Source organism: Hippocampus zosterae, chromosome 19 (genome assembly GCF_025434085.1).
Source record: "Hippocampus zosterae strain Florida chromosome 19, ASM2543408v3, whole genome shotgun sequence".
NCBI classification, from domain to species: Eukaryota; Metazoa; Chordata; class Actinopteri; order Syngnathiformes; family Syngnathidae; genus Hippocampus; species Hippocampus zosterae.
Window position 1 is genome coordinate 5,608,659 of NC_067469.1, and position 16,881 is coordinate 5,625,539.

The window sequence follows — 16,881 nt, forward strand, 5'->3', positions numbered from 1 at the left end:
ATCAAGACGTCCCTCGACATTTGCGGTCTCATGGGAGTGCAGAATGTTGCTGTAGTCTGTGATCCTATTTCTACACGTACTGATATTAGTCGTCATTCACGGAACATTTAACACAAAAGAAAAATGCACGAAAGACAAAAAGTGTCATGTTTCTGCCTAACTGGGATGCTGTGTGCGTGTAGATTGTTGTTCGTCTACATACACCCTGCAATTGGATGACAACCAGTTCAGGGTGGTGGCACAAACACATTTTTCTAGGCCATATTTTCTTGCTCGTTAGGTTAGCTGAATGAATGAAAACACAAACATGTGTATGTGCAGGAGACCTTTATTTGAAGACTTTGACAGACAGCACTTGTGCCAATATTAAATAAATATGACATTTTTTCACTCCTTTTAAAACAGTAAAAAGCCTCATGCTTGTTTTAACACGGTGTCATTTTGTTTGGACCAGAAATACGAAGCAGATGTGTACCTTAAGACATGATCAGGGTGAAACTGTTACAAGATACTTGGCTTGTGGTTCTAAAAGGGAGGACAATGTTGCAACAGCGTATGTGTTCTACTTCTCCGTGGAGAAGGCTCGTTTCATGAGCGGAGGCGGCGTCTTGCCGGCTTCGTACAACGACTCGGGAAGCGGCGTGCTCAGGCAGCACCAGTCTGGTATGCGGCCCGTCTGGTTGTAGTAATCACGGGACACTGACCTGCTGCCCAAGATGTCCTGTAGTGCACCAAAAATGGCACCTAGTGGAAATTTACAAAGTTTAAAATAAGATTGTCTTTTTTTCTTCTTCAAAGAGTGAGTCAAGAGAGAGTTTCACACCTCCGACCCAGGCGGTACAGTTGGGTTTGGCGGGCGGCAAGTGCATGCGGAAGTTCTTGCTGGCCAGTACGTCGCGGTACTTGGGTTTCTCCACCAGCAGGCGAATCTCGGCCAGCAGCCGGTGTAGGAAGCCTGGCAGCATGGCCGTGCCACCGATCACCACCAGGTTTTCCGACAGCACTTTGCGTGTATCAATGGGGCACTAAAATAACACAAGAGGAAATTATACTGCAACCACCCATAGGAAAATGTGTGTGTGTGTGTGTTTTTTTAACTTATTTTTACTTATGTAAAAATACATAAGTATAACATAGTTGTACATTACATTACTTGTGCAAAAAAAGTATGGAACTGAACAACAACAGAAGAACAAAATATAGTGATAGAAATAACCAACATAACATAGATTATACATTGCTTGCTTACAAATAAATCATTTATATTTAAAAATTATCTATTCCTCTCTCTCTCTGTGTACCTTAACCAGGGCGTCAAGTATCAGTGAGGCCACGCTCTTCTCCTCGTTATCCTGCTCAAACATAATCTCCATCAGAGAGTCCCTGCAAAGAAAGTGGACAGAGTGAGGTTCCCCACAGCTTCAGTGCTGCATCTCAGTTAAAATCCTGCCATTGTACATATAGATACGACGACAACTAAAACAAAGTGGTTGGAGTGAAGTTCCAGAGACCGGAAAAGTTAGCATGTTGACACGGCAAAATCTGCACAATTCATTGGAAATATTCTGTGTATATAGTTCCAAGAAAGATCGGTAGAAAGTGAATGGGTGTGGGGTTCCGGATGCTGACAAAGTTAGCAGGTCTGATACTGTTTTCACCTGATTGAGCCTTTGATATGCAGGATTTTCTCGCCATCCAGAGGATAGTCAACATCTGGTGGTGGAGCCGGACGCTACAAACGCAAAGAGACGACAACAATGTCCTCAAGGCACAGTGAATTAGGCGTGTCCTTGACGTGTTCTCACATCTTCCTCACCTCGGCGGAACCATCCATGTTGAACTTGGCCGCCTGGAGCTTGAGGCCTCTCTGTAAGTCACTGACAAAACATGTCCTCACTGTGTGAAAACAAGACCGTTGCATAAGAAAACTGCATTGATAAGAGTGGAATTGGAGATTGTTGTTCAGACCCACCTTTTATGTCTTCCACTGTCTCTTCTGGAATAGTGCCTTAGCGGGAAAAGGGACGGGAATGACAGTATTGGATAAATATATGCTCCTAAGATTCAACATGCCTTGACGACTTCAGGGATAGTGACGGCCCCCTTTCACGCTACAGTGTTGCCTTGGGATGCAAGTTTAATTTATTTCGTGACACAAAACATTTGTATCTCAATTCATCTTTCCCCTTTGAAATGAATGGACATTGCATTCAACTGTTCCAAACCCTCCCCATTTTTTAAATATTTTATAAAATGGAAAATAATACTATAAAATTGCACTTTACATGTCATCGTTCTTTATAAAAGCAAAGCAGCTTTCCCCCACCCTCGGTTAATTTTATCTCAAAGGCACAGGGTGAAAAATAAAACAGTTTTTAATACCAATGATGGAGGGTACACTTTCCCCAGTGCTGGTGTCTGTGTCCACAGTGCATTGTTCCACAAGAAGAACGTCTAATTCCCTAAAATAAACATTAGGTCAATTATCTTATAAATGCTTATGTGTGTGTGTGTGTGTGTGTGTGTGTGTGTCTGTGTGTGTATGATACAGTCCAAATAAAGCTACTCACTTGTGAATGGCTTTTCCACCCAAAGGCAATGCCTCCCAAGCCGGCAGGATCGGAGTGCACTCATACACCTGATAGTGGAGTTAAGACATTTGCGCATACTTAAGTCCCAAACATCAGAAATCTGTGTTAAAAAAAAAGATCTTTCCCTGGTTTGCATGAAAGGATACAGGCAGGACCAGCGTCTCAGTGTGGCCACAGTCCATCACGAGGGCCGAGTTGATGCCTAATGTCATGATGGCCATGAGGTGACTCGGTGCAAACAGCACAGACGGCACCTAGCCGATAAATAAATATGTAATGTAAATAGCCCACATGAAAATTTGAGAAAAGCTGACTGTTGTTGCAAGGTGTGTTGCCGCGGGAATTTTCTATCAAGTTGTACCTCAAACTGTTTGAAGAAAACTTTGGTGAGCGTCTCTCTGAAGTGAGACGGGCAGAGGATGGACTCGATAATGACCACCCTTCTGTCGCGAGGGTTCACCAGCAGATGTCTGATGATTGGAAATATTTACAAAACGTTTCAGATGGTCAACTTTTTTTTTTAACTCTATCAAAAAGCATACCGTACAATACCTGAAGTACAGAGTGTGGATGAACTCTTTTAGGATGACATAGAGCTCTTCTGTGTTTATGTTGTACTGAACCACTTTGGTTGCCTGAAAGAGAAATAATGCAACAAACCATGAGACTTCAGCTGAGTGGGCATCTATTAAACACTATACAAGATGGATAAAAAGAAAAAAGATTTTCTTCTGACCTGCTGCTGTCCCCGCTTGCGGATCTCGCTCGGAATGATGAACCTGGGCCCCGTTTCCCCTGCAAAGCCACATCTGGAATTGGGAAAAACACACAAAAAATAATGTCATTGGCAACATTCTATTCAGCAAAAATAAGCAGCCGTCGAATTAAGTTGTCGGATAAAGATGTCTTTGTCATCTGCTTCATGTGATTTGCCTGAAGCGAGACTGTTATGCTTGATTTAAGTCAGCGTTGCCCAAATAATAAAAGCAACCAACGTATTCTCAATAAGACAATAGTATTAGGTTAGAGGTCAACTTTTTGGGTTAGTCAGTTTCCAAATATCCGAGTGCTTAAATAAATCCCTGTAGGGACATTGAAATAAGGAAATTATCTTTGTGAAGACAGCGAGCAGTTAAAGTTAGATTAATCCGATTTGAGACGTCTGTCTCTGATGGCTTTTTTCCAAAATGTCTTCATTTACTTTGCAACAACGTACAAAGAACTTTCCTGGGCACACCAACTGGGCACAACGACAGACTACAAATGACAATTCTGCATAGCACATACATTAAGAATGACCACATTAAAATAATTGAGAATGATGATATTCCTACTTAATTTACAGCATCTTAATCGGTTAAGCTCCACTGACAGGTTATCAATGACTTGTTGGCATCATTTCGTGTCATGACTGCTTTCCATAGTAGTGAAAAGAAATATTATTGTTCAATGTAGCGGACAAAGCCCCCAACATTTAGCACTTGGGCGTTGTGTCAGCTAGCCGAATGCTAACGATAAACACTCACTTTGTGTACGCCGCTCCCAGATCAATAACGATGGCGGTTTTTTCTGCTCCACTGCCCAGACCATCAAACAATGGCATTTTAACTTTTTCAATTTCAATACAGTCGCTTCAATTGGCGTCGATTTTTCTTCGCATTATTTCTGGGATGGGCCTGACAAGCGCGATGACGTCACTAAATATGCCTGATAAAAATGCGACAAAACAGGAAAAAAATATTTCTTCACCGGCTTTCAAAATATCAACGCGCATTTATATTTGTAGGAAGATTTTTTTTTTGCAATTGTAAAATAAAAATGTGGCCATCACAATTTAAGATTGATTTACGCAAACGAAAGGTATTTCGCGTCATTGTGATTTAATTTGATTACAAATTAGTAATATTACAGTGTAAACATATTATCTTACTTTAAATGTGCAAATATATTTGGACATTCAGGAGATCCACTTGGTCCAAGACTTCAAGCAAAGGTGCCAGTTCAAAAATGCAAAATAGCCATCGAAGACTATTGAATTATTTTCAAGATTTATTGTACTCGCACGATGATTAATGTTTAATGCACATTACTGAATAGTTCCGCGTAAATTTGACGGAGGTGAGGTCACATTTTTATTATTTTCCTGTTTATTGATTGGCGATTGGGAAACAACCACACTAAGTACCGCCACCTATTGGACTGCACGACACACCGAGGATAAACGCTTAGGGGTGAAATGCATACCAATAAATAAACTACACCACACTCTTAACATTATATAATGGCTTGATTTCGGATCGTAAGGTTGCATTTAAGATAATTTACAGCCAGAAATGCGGGGTAACTGGCAGTTTCCATCATTTGGGGCTAACTGACGGCGTCACTCACTGGTAGGCGCATTTGAGGAGAACACCGAACCTCCTCTCTCTCTCCCCATCCATCAGTACACGAACCCCACATTCCCGTCTCACTCTTGACAATCTCTTCGATCCATCATGCACTCTGGAAGGTAAATGCAATCGCTTTTTGTCATTGTTGTTCTCCAGATACCCGAAAATGTGCATGGATTTATACTTAACGTGTGAAATGCGATTGGAGTGGATCCGTAACGCAGTGTGGAGTGGTTTACGCTGCATTTTTGGAGTCGTCAGTCGAGGAAGGGGGGGCTGTTTTGTTGTTGTTGACATGTTTGAGCATTTCTGGCAACGCCTAGACTGATTTAGTTCGGATTTGGTAACCATGACACTGCGTATCTAAGAGGGTTTTTTTCTCCCAATATTAAAACAATACAATAAAATCGCCACTTGCACGCGTTAGGTTGCTTTAAACATTTTACATTCATATATCCTTGCAAAAGGGGAGAACGGGTGCTTTTTTGGGTAGCTTAAATTTCTTCTGTTGGTCCTAAGAGATTGAAAGGAAATTATATCATTTCAAAACGCGCCTGTTTAAATTTTGTGATGTCACATAACACACACAGTTATTTCACACCAAATGTTCTATAAAGTGCTCTGTTACAGCTGCAAGTCTTATAAAGATGTATTGTATTGTAATCAATTGATTTAAACGTAATTTGTTTTGGGTTTTAATTCAGTGATTGTTTGATGTGCCACTAGAGGGAGCCAATGAACCAACAGTGGTAGTCGTACAACAGATTTGAAATCATTCGTTGTATTATCATCTGGATAAATGATCCTGTGCTTCTTAATGTGCAGCCACTGAGAGCAGACAGATGTTGCCGTGTGAAATGCTCTTTCACCTCCTCTTGGTCGGAGTTTGCCTGTGCATATTTGGAAATACGCTCCAGGATATCCAGAAGGAAAATGAAAACTCACTCGGAGGGAGATCCTTGAGGATTGTGGGGCCAACCAAGGACAGTCTTGATGCAGAATCCAAGCCCGGAGCGCGAAAGAAGTTCCGGAGGATGTTTGACAGAGAGAACATCGACAAAGCTGTCCTGAAAAGAACACTGAGAGACACTTTGGGTGACATCAATGCCATGCTGCATGAAGAAGCAAGGGGGACTTCCTCCATCAGAGCTCCAAATCCAAGCAGTCCCATCCCCATACCTGTCTCTCTCACCACCCAGACCGTCACACCGTTTTCCACATGGGATCGTCAAGGTCCAGTCATGCCCACTTCACCGGAACTCTTCTTTCCCGACATGGGTGAGGACTCCATGCTCAAAGAGGACAGCGTGGAGGGCCTGTGGACAGAGGCTCCCAGACCCAGCGGAGGCAAGTGTAGCTTTGTTGTACAGTGGATGACTAATTTTAATTTTGCGATGAAAGTCATAGATATTATTAGAGTAAATATGTTTTGGCATTGCATTGCATTGCATTGCTCCCGAGAGCAGACACGGCACCGCCGCCATCCCAAGATGACACCACAGAGGGCACCATGTCTTCCGAGTCCCTGCCTCTCATCTTTGAGCCACTGGAAGAATCCGTAACTCAGCTTCTGGCTGCCGTCATGGCAACAGCAGTGACGCCGCTGTCAGGGACAGACTCGGAGCGAGTGGTCGCCACGGAGACAGACAAGCCACCACGCACAGGGTCCCTGATGACGGCCGATGGCCAGCTCCTGGACACCAGCAACCAATCAGGTCAGAGCCTCCAAAATGGCTGCTTCAATCAAAAATTTTTGATATCCTCCTCTTTGGAGATGGCAGAGTCACAATCAGTGCAAAAAATTCAACTCAAAACGTTCACTTGCATCTCTGAATTAAAAGAAAATGTTGACCAGTGTAATCTAATTGTGATTTTCCCCTCCCTCAATTTAAAAAATGAACCGCGCCCAGGTGTATCAAACATCCACAATTTTCATCTGCACTCCCCCGCCTACTATATTTTATGACATATAGGATCAGTGCAGATGTCAGAACTCACAGATACTGTGCAACCGTCCACTCTAGATACCATGACAACTTATCTACCTGTGCCCAAATCCCAGTCAGATTTAGAGGAAACGAACTCTCAGGGTAAATCGCAAAGATGGTAAACTTTTAAGCGCATGGCTTTACATTTTTTACTCATTGAAAAGTGACTTAACTTGCTTGTGTTTCAGATGATCCGGGTGAGGATGAGAGTTCAGAGGAATTGATGGAAGACGAGGGCAGCGAAGAGGACCCGACTGAGACAGCCCAAACTCCGTACAGCCTCATCCCAGCACCTCCTGTCTGGGTGCAACACAACCAGGGCCTGAGTATGAAACAACATCGGCGCTTTGGGAGGGGATAACATTTTTGTTAGTGTCAAGACTTTTTGAAAGTTGAATGTTTCAAGTAATCACACTATTTTTGCATTCAAAAACATTTAAAGTCAAACTGCATTTCGATTAATTAAAAATTGTGGAAAATGTTTATTTTGAAAAAGTTGAAAATAACAAGACAGCTTATACTGTAGATAATTTTTGAATGCTATAGCATTTTTTTCATAAAAATGTTACAAGATATACTTAAAAATATAGCACACAATTTCCTTTTTAGAACGTTTGGATGTGGCAAGACATCATACTATTTTTTTCGATTTAGATTACTATAATTGAATTGAATGTCACTAAAGACCACAGTGTGAGAAACACAAAATGTACAGTATGTGAAATTGTGAACTTGCCTTCCAAAACTGCCGGAACGATACTTGAATACTAAGTTCAACTAGAAGCACATCATTTACGTTGACCCTTTCTTGCAGTGCACAGCTGGGTGGCGCTGATCCGAGAAAAGGTGAGACCAACCCCCTAACCGGCCTCATTTGTTACTGCCTTTTTTTTTTTTTGCGCAAGGTATTGTGTTTTTCCCCACGGGGCAGGTAGGTTACGTTTCGGGCATGTTAGCTCCGGTGGGCATTGGCATGGCGGGAGCCCTTCTGCTCGTGGGCGCCCTCTACAGCATGAGGCGGATCCAGCAACGGAGGCGGAACAGCTTTAAACGCATGCGCAGGAAGGTCCGGCCCGCGGAGGTCAGTATGCAAATATAATTTACCTCTGCTAAGAATATCATGGTAGCGGTTGTTTGTGAACAGGATTATGCAAAAACCTTCAATATTGTCAATATGATTTTTTTTTTCAGCACCATCGTGTGTACACATTATACATGTGTATAATTGCCTCCTACTTAGCCCACATGCAAAAAATGTATTTCTTTGTATCATCCTGTCACCAATCAACCATTGAATTACAACGGTGTCTTTTGGAAGAGGTAATGACGAACCCCTACGAATTCTGTTGCCCGTAGCAACCAGGCGAGACATGCGCCGGCCGACAGGATCAGGCCATGCTGCTGGCAGACAGCTCTGAGGATGAATTCTGATCCGAAAGACTGAGCCAATCAAGGTCGCCATGACAACAGCATCCATATACCATCGCCTCAGACAGCTTTATATTCCCAGACAACCTCACGCGGGAACTCTTATTACATGTTTAAAAAAATGCTGTGTGGCCACATGACACACATTTCACATAAAAGAAAAGAGAATCAATGAAAAGGTACACAAAGTAAATACAGTGTAGTGCCTGTAAATGTATTAGGGTAAATACGACTGTATTCACCCAGACTTAAGAGTAGGGCAACAAGAAAGCAAAAGAGCAAAAATATGGCACTGATTAGATGCTAATGATGCCAATTATGTTGTTAGCCCAGCACTGTTCAAATACAGCAGTGGGTTGCAGTTTGGAAAAAAGTCTTGGATTTTGATCCTTGACACATGGCTACTTTAAGCTGCATTAAAAAATGTTAACGACATTTCAAAACACATTTTCCTTTGTATTAGGTTTGCTTTGTTGTTAACAGGGCTAGCTTATCAAACCGAGGTGGTATCTTAAATTTAAGATGTTTCTTATTTTCAGCTTTTCAACAGTAAATGTTTCAAATGTAGCGTAAATCACTGGACTACCCCAGTTGTCTCTCTCGTGTTATTGTTGGTGACCAGGTGTGACAGATTATCATTTTGCAATTTTGAAGTCCAATCTCATAATAATTTAGGAGACATTTTGTTTTCACCTGCAAGATCTTTCAGTCCATACTCATGGAATACATCGTTAGGTACCCCCACACATCAACCATGAATCTAACGAGATGCATTATTTGAGCTGACTTTTTTGGATCTGATTTGATTGTTGTATTTTTCATATCTTCATTGTTGAACCGTATGTGTTCATGCAAAAATACTATGCTAAGATATAAAACATGTTTTGCCTTGTGTTTTTTTTCCATTTCTCCATTTGATATCATTTCCGAATATCAAATGGAGTGAGACTCGTGCAAAAACAACTTAGACTACTCCGGTGTACAGCAATTTAAAAAAAAAAAGAAAAAAGAAAAAAATCAAATAATTTATTCCTGTGTTCGTTTTGTTTTGTTTTCTCTTTCTCCCCCTCTCTCTCTGATACACATTAAATAAAAGCTATCAGACATTTTCCATAACCAAATCAAAGGAGGCAGGGAGGATGCCAAGGAAGGGGGGGGGGGGGGTTAAAAACAAATCTGACATGCAGAGAAACAACAGCAAATTGCCTCTTTTCCAATACAGAGACAATGGCGGAAGATATTGTGAATGGTCCATTATATGGCACCAGTGAGGACATAGGACTTCCAATAAGGTGGGTGGTTCATCATTTTTTTCCTCAAACGACAAAGACGACAAAGCCCTTCAGTCAGATGCGCTCTAATGCCCTTTTTAAAAAAAAGACGACGGCACTGCCTGGTTCACAGCATTATGACAAAAATGTCAGGGAATAGTCGCGCACACAAACGGATTCCAGCTTTTCATCCATTGACGTACAGGAGACGGTTCAAATAGCCCCGTCGCCGTGGCAACACATCCAGAAGGGCAGAAGTAAACATCCAGTCTGAGAAAAAAAAAGTCAACACTGTCCCGCATAGTCACACACACAAAACATCCGCACAAAAGATCAAAAACGGCATTATGACCCCCCCGGCCCCTCTAATGTTCTGACGTCAAATGTGACTTTTGGCAGCATATCGGCGTGACAAAAGCACGCAGGCAGGAGACTATGCATAAGATGAATTACAAGTTTCCAACATCGACAGAAGGAAAAGAGACAAACAGTTAAGAACAAATGTGTAATTCAGAAGGTTCGGCGTTGTGTCAAGAGAAAAAAAATGTTGCACTGTAGCCAGAGTGATGTCTGTGAATGGCCTAAAAAAACAATTGAGAAAGTCGCATAGTTATATTAACAGAATTTCTCATTTTACTTACGCTCTAGAACTTTTTAACTCTTGGCATTATACATTTTAGATGAAAACTGGAAAATAACAGTTTAAAGCAGTTGTAAAATGATGAAGTTGTCGCGCTTGTCGTGCAGTAACAACACCAACAACAAAAACGCGTCATTTTAACGTGCTTGTTTTCTGTAACGTCCCACCTTCACTTTCATGAAATTTCAATTTGTTTCCTCCGAACAATGTGACATTTGACATAAAATTAGGACTGACGGAACAAAGAAATTTGAAAATGTTGAATCGTTGGAACAGACTCATTACGAGAAATAATTTAGGAACGTTTTAAAAGCCCAATTGAAAAGGAGTTCGGGGGTGAGGGAGTGACGATAAAGTCGTAATGTTTCAAGAATGCTGCTTTTTTTTCCTTGGGAAAGATTGCAATAATAATGTAACGTAGAAAATTTATTCTAGCTGCAGTTGTTGTGGAAGCGCTAAATAAAGCTGTATTGTATTGTGAATTATTTTGATGTTTTTCATTCGAATTTCAAAATTGCGCCAAATTGTGCAAAAGTCATTCATTTCCAAAGTCGCACCATTATGAGTAGACAATTCTAAAATCTACAAAATGTTATGGGTACGTTTTGTAATTTGAGGAATCCAGACCGCTTCCTCCCGACAGATATTGCAGCTTTTCTCAAAAATGATAATTTTTAAATTGCACCAAATGTTTGAAAAAGTGCATGGTTCCTTAAAAAAAAGCTATAGAATACATTTGTAATATAATTTGTAAATGTCATGCTCTTTCTTTTAATTATTTATTTTTGTCATTATGACTTCACTTTTTTTTGCAGTGCAGCCCTAAATTGCGATTTTAAACAAATTAATGAAAACGAAATAACAATGTGTCCACCCAGTGAGCGGAAACATTAACGAAAATAATTGTGTGTGTGTGTAGGGGGGGGGGGGGTGAGATCAACAACGAAATGAATCCAGTGAGAAGTCAAAATTGGACACATACACAATCTTTTTGATGAAGTGCATCTGACATTTGTTCTTCTTCAAAGAAAACCACAAAACAAACCAAACCAACGAGACGCCTGCTATAAGTGTGTGGTTTCCAATTTTTCGGGGGGATAAAACTTACGGGAAACACCGCGAACAAGCTTGTCGACAGCAAGAGCGAAACCGTCACGTTAACCCCGCCAAGAACGTTATGTGATATGCAATTGTGAGATGGAATTCTTAATACTGACTAAAATGACTCTCTGAACCTTTTAAGCAGCGCTCGGGACATGCATTGCATATTTGGATACAAATGGAGGAATTTTCTAAAGACATTTTCCTTTCATTTTCTGTAATTTCTCAGCTAATAATGCATATTTTGATGACAAATCAGCGTATGTCAATGGCTGTACCTTTTCATTCAATGTTTACTCTACATTTCCTTGGCAGAAATTAACAAACTATTGCATGCCTTTCTTGTTGGCCTTATCTCTTGGGGGCTATGAAGGAGCTGGCAGTGCATTTGAACGTTGGTGAGGCAGCGGTATTTTGTCAGAAAATCCGCAAAAAAAATGTTTTCCTTATTTGGGCTTCACTAGATTTTTACGAACAAGGACAATTAAAAAAATAAGGAAAAACAAAAAGTTGATGTGATATTTGAGGTGCTTATGGAGTGATTTGGAACACGCGCTCACAAAGTAAGTCTTGACACACGCTTCAGTACTTGAAGTATGTGCGGTAGATACAGCACCACCAAGTGGACAAAAGGGGAACTGATAAACATGGGGCGCTCTCACACACAAACACACGCACACGCAAGTCAATCTTGCGCGCACGCACGCACACGCACAGGTATGCATCATGACTCCTCCAAGGATTTAAAAAAGAAACAAAAATAAACTCCAACATTAAGTTTAGGGGTCTTTTAGGCCCCTTGCTTACTTGTTTTTCATCTGTCCATGTGTCCTTGCCCAAAGTCTGAAGGTCAACAATTGTCATCAAGGTCAGAGACCCGCCACCCCCTCCCACACTACTCCATCTTTTTTCATGACAGGAGAAAGAGAGGCCTTCATGGAAACATCTGGAGGGCAAGAAAACGCGCATGTGTTTGTGTGTGTGTGGATGCACATATACGTGCATATTGTTGGTTGTATGCGTGCGTGTGTCTGTATGTCAAATGTGAAATGAGGCAGGCATGCTCGATGGCTTGCTCCCCCTCCTCTCCCTCCCTCCCCAGTTCCGTTCTCCAGCTCAGACCCCCTCAGCGTAGCCACAGTTTGAGCCTCAGCGCGTCCACGCCGTTCAGGTAGTACCTGAAGAGCCGCTTGTCCCGCACAAAGCCTAAATTCTCATACAGCTTTAACGCCGACTTGTTGGTGATCTCTGTCTCCAAGACCACCTGGACAGGGAGAAACCGGGGGGGGGGGGGGGGGGGGGGGGGTGGGTTAAAAAAAAAGAACATTTTGCAAGTAGAAGAACAAATGAATGGGGTTGATTTTTTTGGGAGAGCGTGCTTACCTCATCGCAGTCACCCTCCACCATGGCGTAGATGGCCTTCTTCACCAGATTAGTACCTGACAACACAAGATGGATTTACTGGTTTATGTTTATGCCACGCTTATTTGGTATACTTTTGTGAAATTGTCGCAGTGAATGCTTCAAAGACTGCAGGCCAAACTCTCCATGAAGTAGATAAATTAGCCGTTTTTCATATTAAAAGGTCACCGGAGTGCACTCCTATAGCACTGTTATCGACACCACATGGAATCCACCAACATTTTGACTTGTACTGGCTTTCACGTCACCATAGGCCAGGGGTACCAAATTCATTCTTGTCGCGGGTTACTTTGGAGTTCTGTCTTCCCTCAGAGGACCATTACGACAGTGAAACTGAATACATGTTTAATTGTCACATTGTATTATGACTTGCAGCACAGGTAGCGTGTTAACACCAAAGTACATATTTAAATTAGTAACACGACCTGATCGTGAGCCAAGGATTCCCTGTATGTTTTAGTCAGCGAAACTAAGAACGACTCTTTTCCTCACCGATGCTTTTCCTTCTGTGTTTCGAGTCGACGGCCAGCATAGCGATATAGCCACGATGGAACATCTTCTTGTGCATGTCCAGCTTACACACGATGGCGCCGACGCACTCCTGCTCCACCATGGCCTTCCAAAACACAATCACAGAGTCAACCCACTAGAGAAGAAGAAAGCAGGTCTGGCACGAAGCCAGGATCAAATCAGGTTAAATGTTGTCTTTTCGATCAAATAGAACAAGAACAAGCACAATAAGAACCATTGACAGTTCGTTTGAAGTACCTGTGGCATTACTTAATTTGTGTCCTCCAAAATGTCGACTATAGATTACTGCAGCATTAGTCAGTGAGCTTGTGTTTGTTAACTAAAACACAGTTTTTGTATACCCATGGTTGAAATGGAAGCAGGAAAAGCTAACTCGCGGTCTCTCGCATACACAGTGACGCATTCATGAACTGGGAAATCGGAACACTTTGAGTAACAGAACATGACATATTTTCCACAAGCCCTCAATGGCAACATAGAACAATAAAACACATACGCCAGTTTTTTACAATATACTAATTCATAGTGCCAAGAAATATGTTCCTCTTAATCGTTCAGGATTTTTTTTGTGTGTGTCTCAGGTGCATACCATACTACATTTTGATTACCCGGATCAATTTACGACCTTTAAATTATAGATACACGTGAAGGAAAAAAATGTTTTGGATGACAGTTAAATAAAAATGCATTTTGAATTGTATTCAAGCTGTAAGGGAATAATGATTAGCATGAGAGGAGCTGCCTCCTGGTATGATCTGACGCAATTTAAATCTGATCCGACGAGTCGACTAATCGCAACTACTTTTGGTGCTTAGTCGACAAGCAAAATAATCGTTTGTGGCACCTCTCACCGAACTGAGGTTCGCTCCCATTGTATTGACTATTTAAATAAGTACATTACAACACAAAACACCACATAGATGAAGTCAGATGATTCAAAGGTTTGTTAAACTAGGTTCAATACACTTTTAGTACAATGTACTTTAAAAGCATCTCATGCAACTGACGCTCCAATTTAGAAAATCTTGTTGAAATAGGTCCCCTGTGAACCACCGAGGATATTTTCTATAAAGTGCAGCTGTTTTAATAGGCATTTCACGGAACTCACGCATAATATGAGATGTGGTGGGGGCTGGGGGTTTGACACTTACCAGGAAGCAAAGCTGCGGCCAGTTGTGGATGAAGTACCTGTACGTGTAAATGGAGTAAGGCTCAGACAAGTCCTTGGTGATGAGTCTCATGATGGATGGCATCTGCAGCTCGGACTCATAGCGTACATAACAAATGTGGCCGTCCTCCTGCGGCGAGGCGCCCAATTCCAGCCGGGCCAGCTCGTCCGAAGGCGGTTGGGGCTGCGGCTGCTGTTGCAGCTCCATGCTCCCGGAGCTCTCGGAAGCGAGCGGCGCTGCCTGAGTTCTTGTTCGGGCCGGCATCCCGTTCATGCTATTGTTAACCAGAGGAGAGTGTCGGCCGTTTTTGGAGCGGGGGCCTTCGCGTTGGCAGTGTTCCATGTCGTTCGGTGCGGCCGTGGTCTCTTCGTCCTCGCCGCTGTCACAGTCGTCCGCTGGCGGTCTCGGATTGTCAAGGTGTCCCCCTGGTTCCTCCACGGGACTACCAGCCAAGCCGTTGAGCTGCTGCTGCTCCACGTCTGGCATTTTGAGGTGCAACGCCGGCGGGCTAGCTCTTGCTAGCATGTTTTTCTGCTTCTTCCTGACCGGCTGCTTGACTTCGGCGAGCGGCTTCCCCAACCCGGGGTACTCACCGGGTCGACGCGGCCCTCTGTCCTCGACCCCAGCCCCGGGGAAAGGCGGACTTTCAGTCGGGGATTCGGCCGGTGCGCTACTAGGCCCAGGCGGCACTGTGGCCATCCCACCGCATCAAGGTGGCGATTCGCGGTTGGGAAACGTCGGACACAAGCTCATTCACGACGCCCAGCGGGAATACGACAGCGCCGCGGGTGTGACTCCGCCGAATGCAGCGTAAATCCGCTGATTATTGAGGCGAAAAGGGCTCGCGAAGCGGCGACGTTCTTCGCTTGCTTTCTCCTCGAGCTCTCCCTGCTGCCGCAAAGTGCTGTCGCAGCAAAGGCCATTGCAACACTGCCGCACGGTGATGTTTTACGACAGTGTCGTAAAACCCATTAGACAGTCACTTTGCCCCACAACATATATTTTAAAACCGTGTTTTATTTATTATTTATTTATTATTATTATTTGTAAACGACAAATATGGAGCTACTGAATATACCCGAGTAAACACACAAACACACACGTTCCACCACACTGTAAATAAACATGATTTGTACATTTTGCGGCTAAAACAATAACTCATTTTGGGGGAAATGAATATAAATGGGGAACATTTATGGTCTCAATTAATTTACCAATAATTGTGCGATTCAAATTATATAAAACTATCGAGCACTTTGTGGAGCTGGACAACTAACGTGTTGTAATGTTCTTAACTTCCATCAGATGGTGCCAGATCATGTTTTATCGCCCCATTCTTTGTTGCGCGACTTCTGTACCACAATTCCAAAAAAGGATTGTTTTGTACTTTTTTTAAGCCGAAACTTCAAAGAAGTGGCACGAGAACTTTTTCTCCTGTTACCAATAATATGTTTGGGAAACAATAATAATAATGTATATGACCCAAAGTGACAATGAGCAGTACAGAATCTGAATAATCATATCAATTTAAATGTATGGAAAAGGGAAAATAATTCGTATTTAAATATGTAACTTTTCCCCATTGTGGGACTAATGAAAGCCCATTGTGTTCTATTGATAAGTCCTTCAATATAAAATTGATTGCATATTTCTTTTTCAAATATGGTATTCAAGTTCATTGACAGAAAAGATAAAGAGATGTAGATAAATATTTTTCTTAAACACACTCGAAAGAGGCATATAGAGCTTGATTTGTGCAGTGCTGAGCATGCCTTTGAAAGCGCTCTCTAAGCCTCGAGGTGCTGAGAACTGGTGAAGCGCCGCAATGAGACATGTGCAATCAGTTCCCCCTCTTCAAATCTCCTTTCGGGGCCTATCTACTTGAACAGGCTTCTCTTAATGACTTCTCCATCACTTCTCGCCAGCTTTTTCCTGGGACTCTCACAAACACTTGGCTGCGTATAAATACGTTCACTATTCTATTCTGTCCCCGTTGTAGCTTTTTTTTTTTTCCCAACTGCAACCCTGCTTTCCAAATATCTCCGGGGTGTCAGTTGCGTCATGTGACTGGTGTGCTGGTGATTACAGTGCTCGCTTGGCACTCAAGTGATGCCATGAGCCAAAAATACCTTAAAAAAACAAATTGTGTAGGTCAAAACATACCCAAATATCTGTCCCCCGTGCCCCTTCTCTCCAAACTCTGTCCCAGTGTCCTTCTCCTTGTCTCTTTCTGTCCAGCCTTGGCGTCTGGTTCACGAGAGTTGCATTTAATTAGTTTCTGTTGGCTTAATTAGGGACTGAGTGAGGGGGCGGGACCAGAACAAAAAGCGGGTTAGGCTGCATGGATGGA

The 16,881-nt window shown here is 42.4% G+C and overlaps 3 protein-coding genes across 6 annotated transcripts; 1 reads left to right on the top strand and 2 right to left on the bottom strand.

Moving 5' to 3' along the window:
* Positions 1-312: 312 nt before the first annotated feature.
* Positions 313-5,266, bottom strand: actr10 (actin related protein 10). 2 transcript variants are annotated; one of them, XM_052053157.1, is made up of 13 exons: positions 4,980-5,266; positions 3,328-3,400; positions 3,144-3,226; positions 2,953-3,061; positions 2,738-2,845; positions 2,571-2,638; positions 2,383-2,462; positions 1,973-2,008; positions 1,817-1,896; positions 1,659-1,732; positions 1,302-1,383; positions 824-1,025; positions 313-744 (listed from the first exon to the last, which is right to left on the bottom strand). In XM_052053157.1, exons 1-13 carry the CDS (start codon positions 5,225-5,227, stop codon positions 563-565), a joined length of 1,425 nt encoding a protein of 474 aa, XP_051909117.1. In that variant the 5' UTR covers positions 5,228-5,266; the 3' UTR covers positions 313-562. The 2 variants fall into 2 exon arrangements, with proteins under 2 accessions (XP_051909117.1, XP_051909118.1); XM_052053158.1 differs by lacking the exon at positions 4,980-5,266 and adding an exon at positions 4,118-4,297.
* Positions 4,943-9,305, top strand: LOC127592417 (armadillo-like helical domain-containing protein 4). 3 transcript variants are annotated; one of them, XM_052053171.1, is made up of 7 exons: positions 4,943-5,100; positions 5,807-6,328; positions 6,448-6,696; positions 7,158-7,295; positions 7,784-7,815; positions 7,901-8,050; positions 8,326-9,305. In XM_052053171.1, the coding sequence occupies exons 2-7, from the start codon at positions 5,824-5,826 to the stop codon at positions 8,398-8,400; spliced, it is 1,149 nt and encodes a 382-aa protein (XP_051909131.1). In that variant the 5' UTR covers positions 4,943-5,100; positions 5,807-5,823; the 3' UTR covers positions 8,401-9,305. The 3 variants fall into 3 exon arrangements, with proteins under 3 accessions (XP_051909131.1, XP_051909133.1, XP_051909132.1); XM_052053173.1 differs by lacking the exon at positions 8,326-9,305 and having other exon boundaries at positions 7,158-7,337; positions 7,901-7,973; XM_052053172.1 differs by lacking the exon at positions 8,326-9,305 and having other exon boundaries at positions 7,158-7,337; positions 7,784-7,973.
* A 103-nt stretch (positions 9,306-9,408) lies between these two features.
* Positions 9,409-15,468, bottom strand: naa30 (N-alpha-acetyltransferase 30, NatC catalytic subunit). The gene is made up of 4 exons (XM_052053178.1): positions 14,514-15,468; positions 13,324-13,447; positions 12,793-12,848; positions 9,409-12,673 (listed from the first exon to the last, which is right to left on the bottom strand). The coding sequence occupies exons 1-4, from the start codon at positions 15,228-15,230 to the stop codon at positions 12,536-12,538; spliced, it is 1,035 nt and encodes a 344-aa protein (XP_051909138.1). The 5' UTR covers positions 15,231-15,468; the 3' UTR covers positions 9,409-12,535.
* Positions 15,469-16,881: the final 1,413 nt, after the last annotated feature.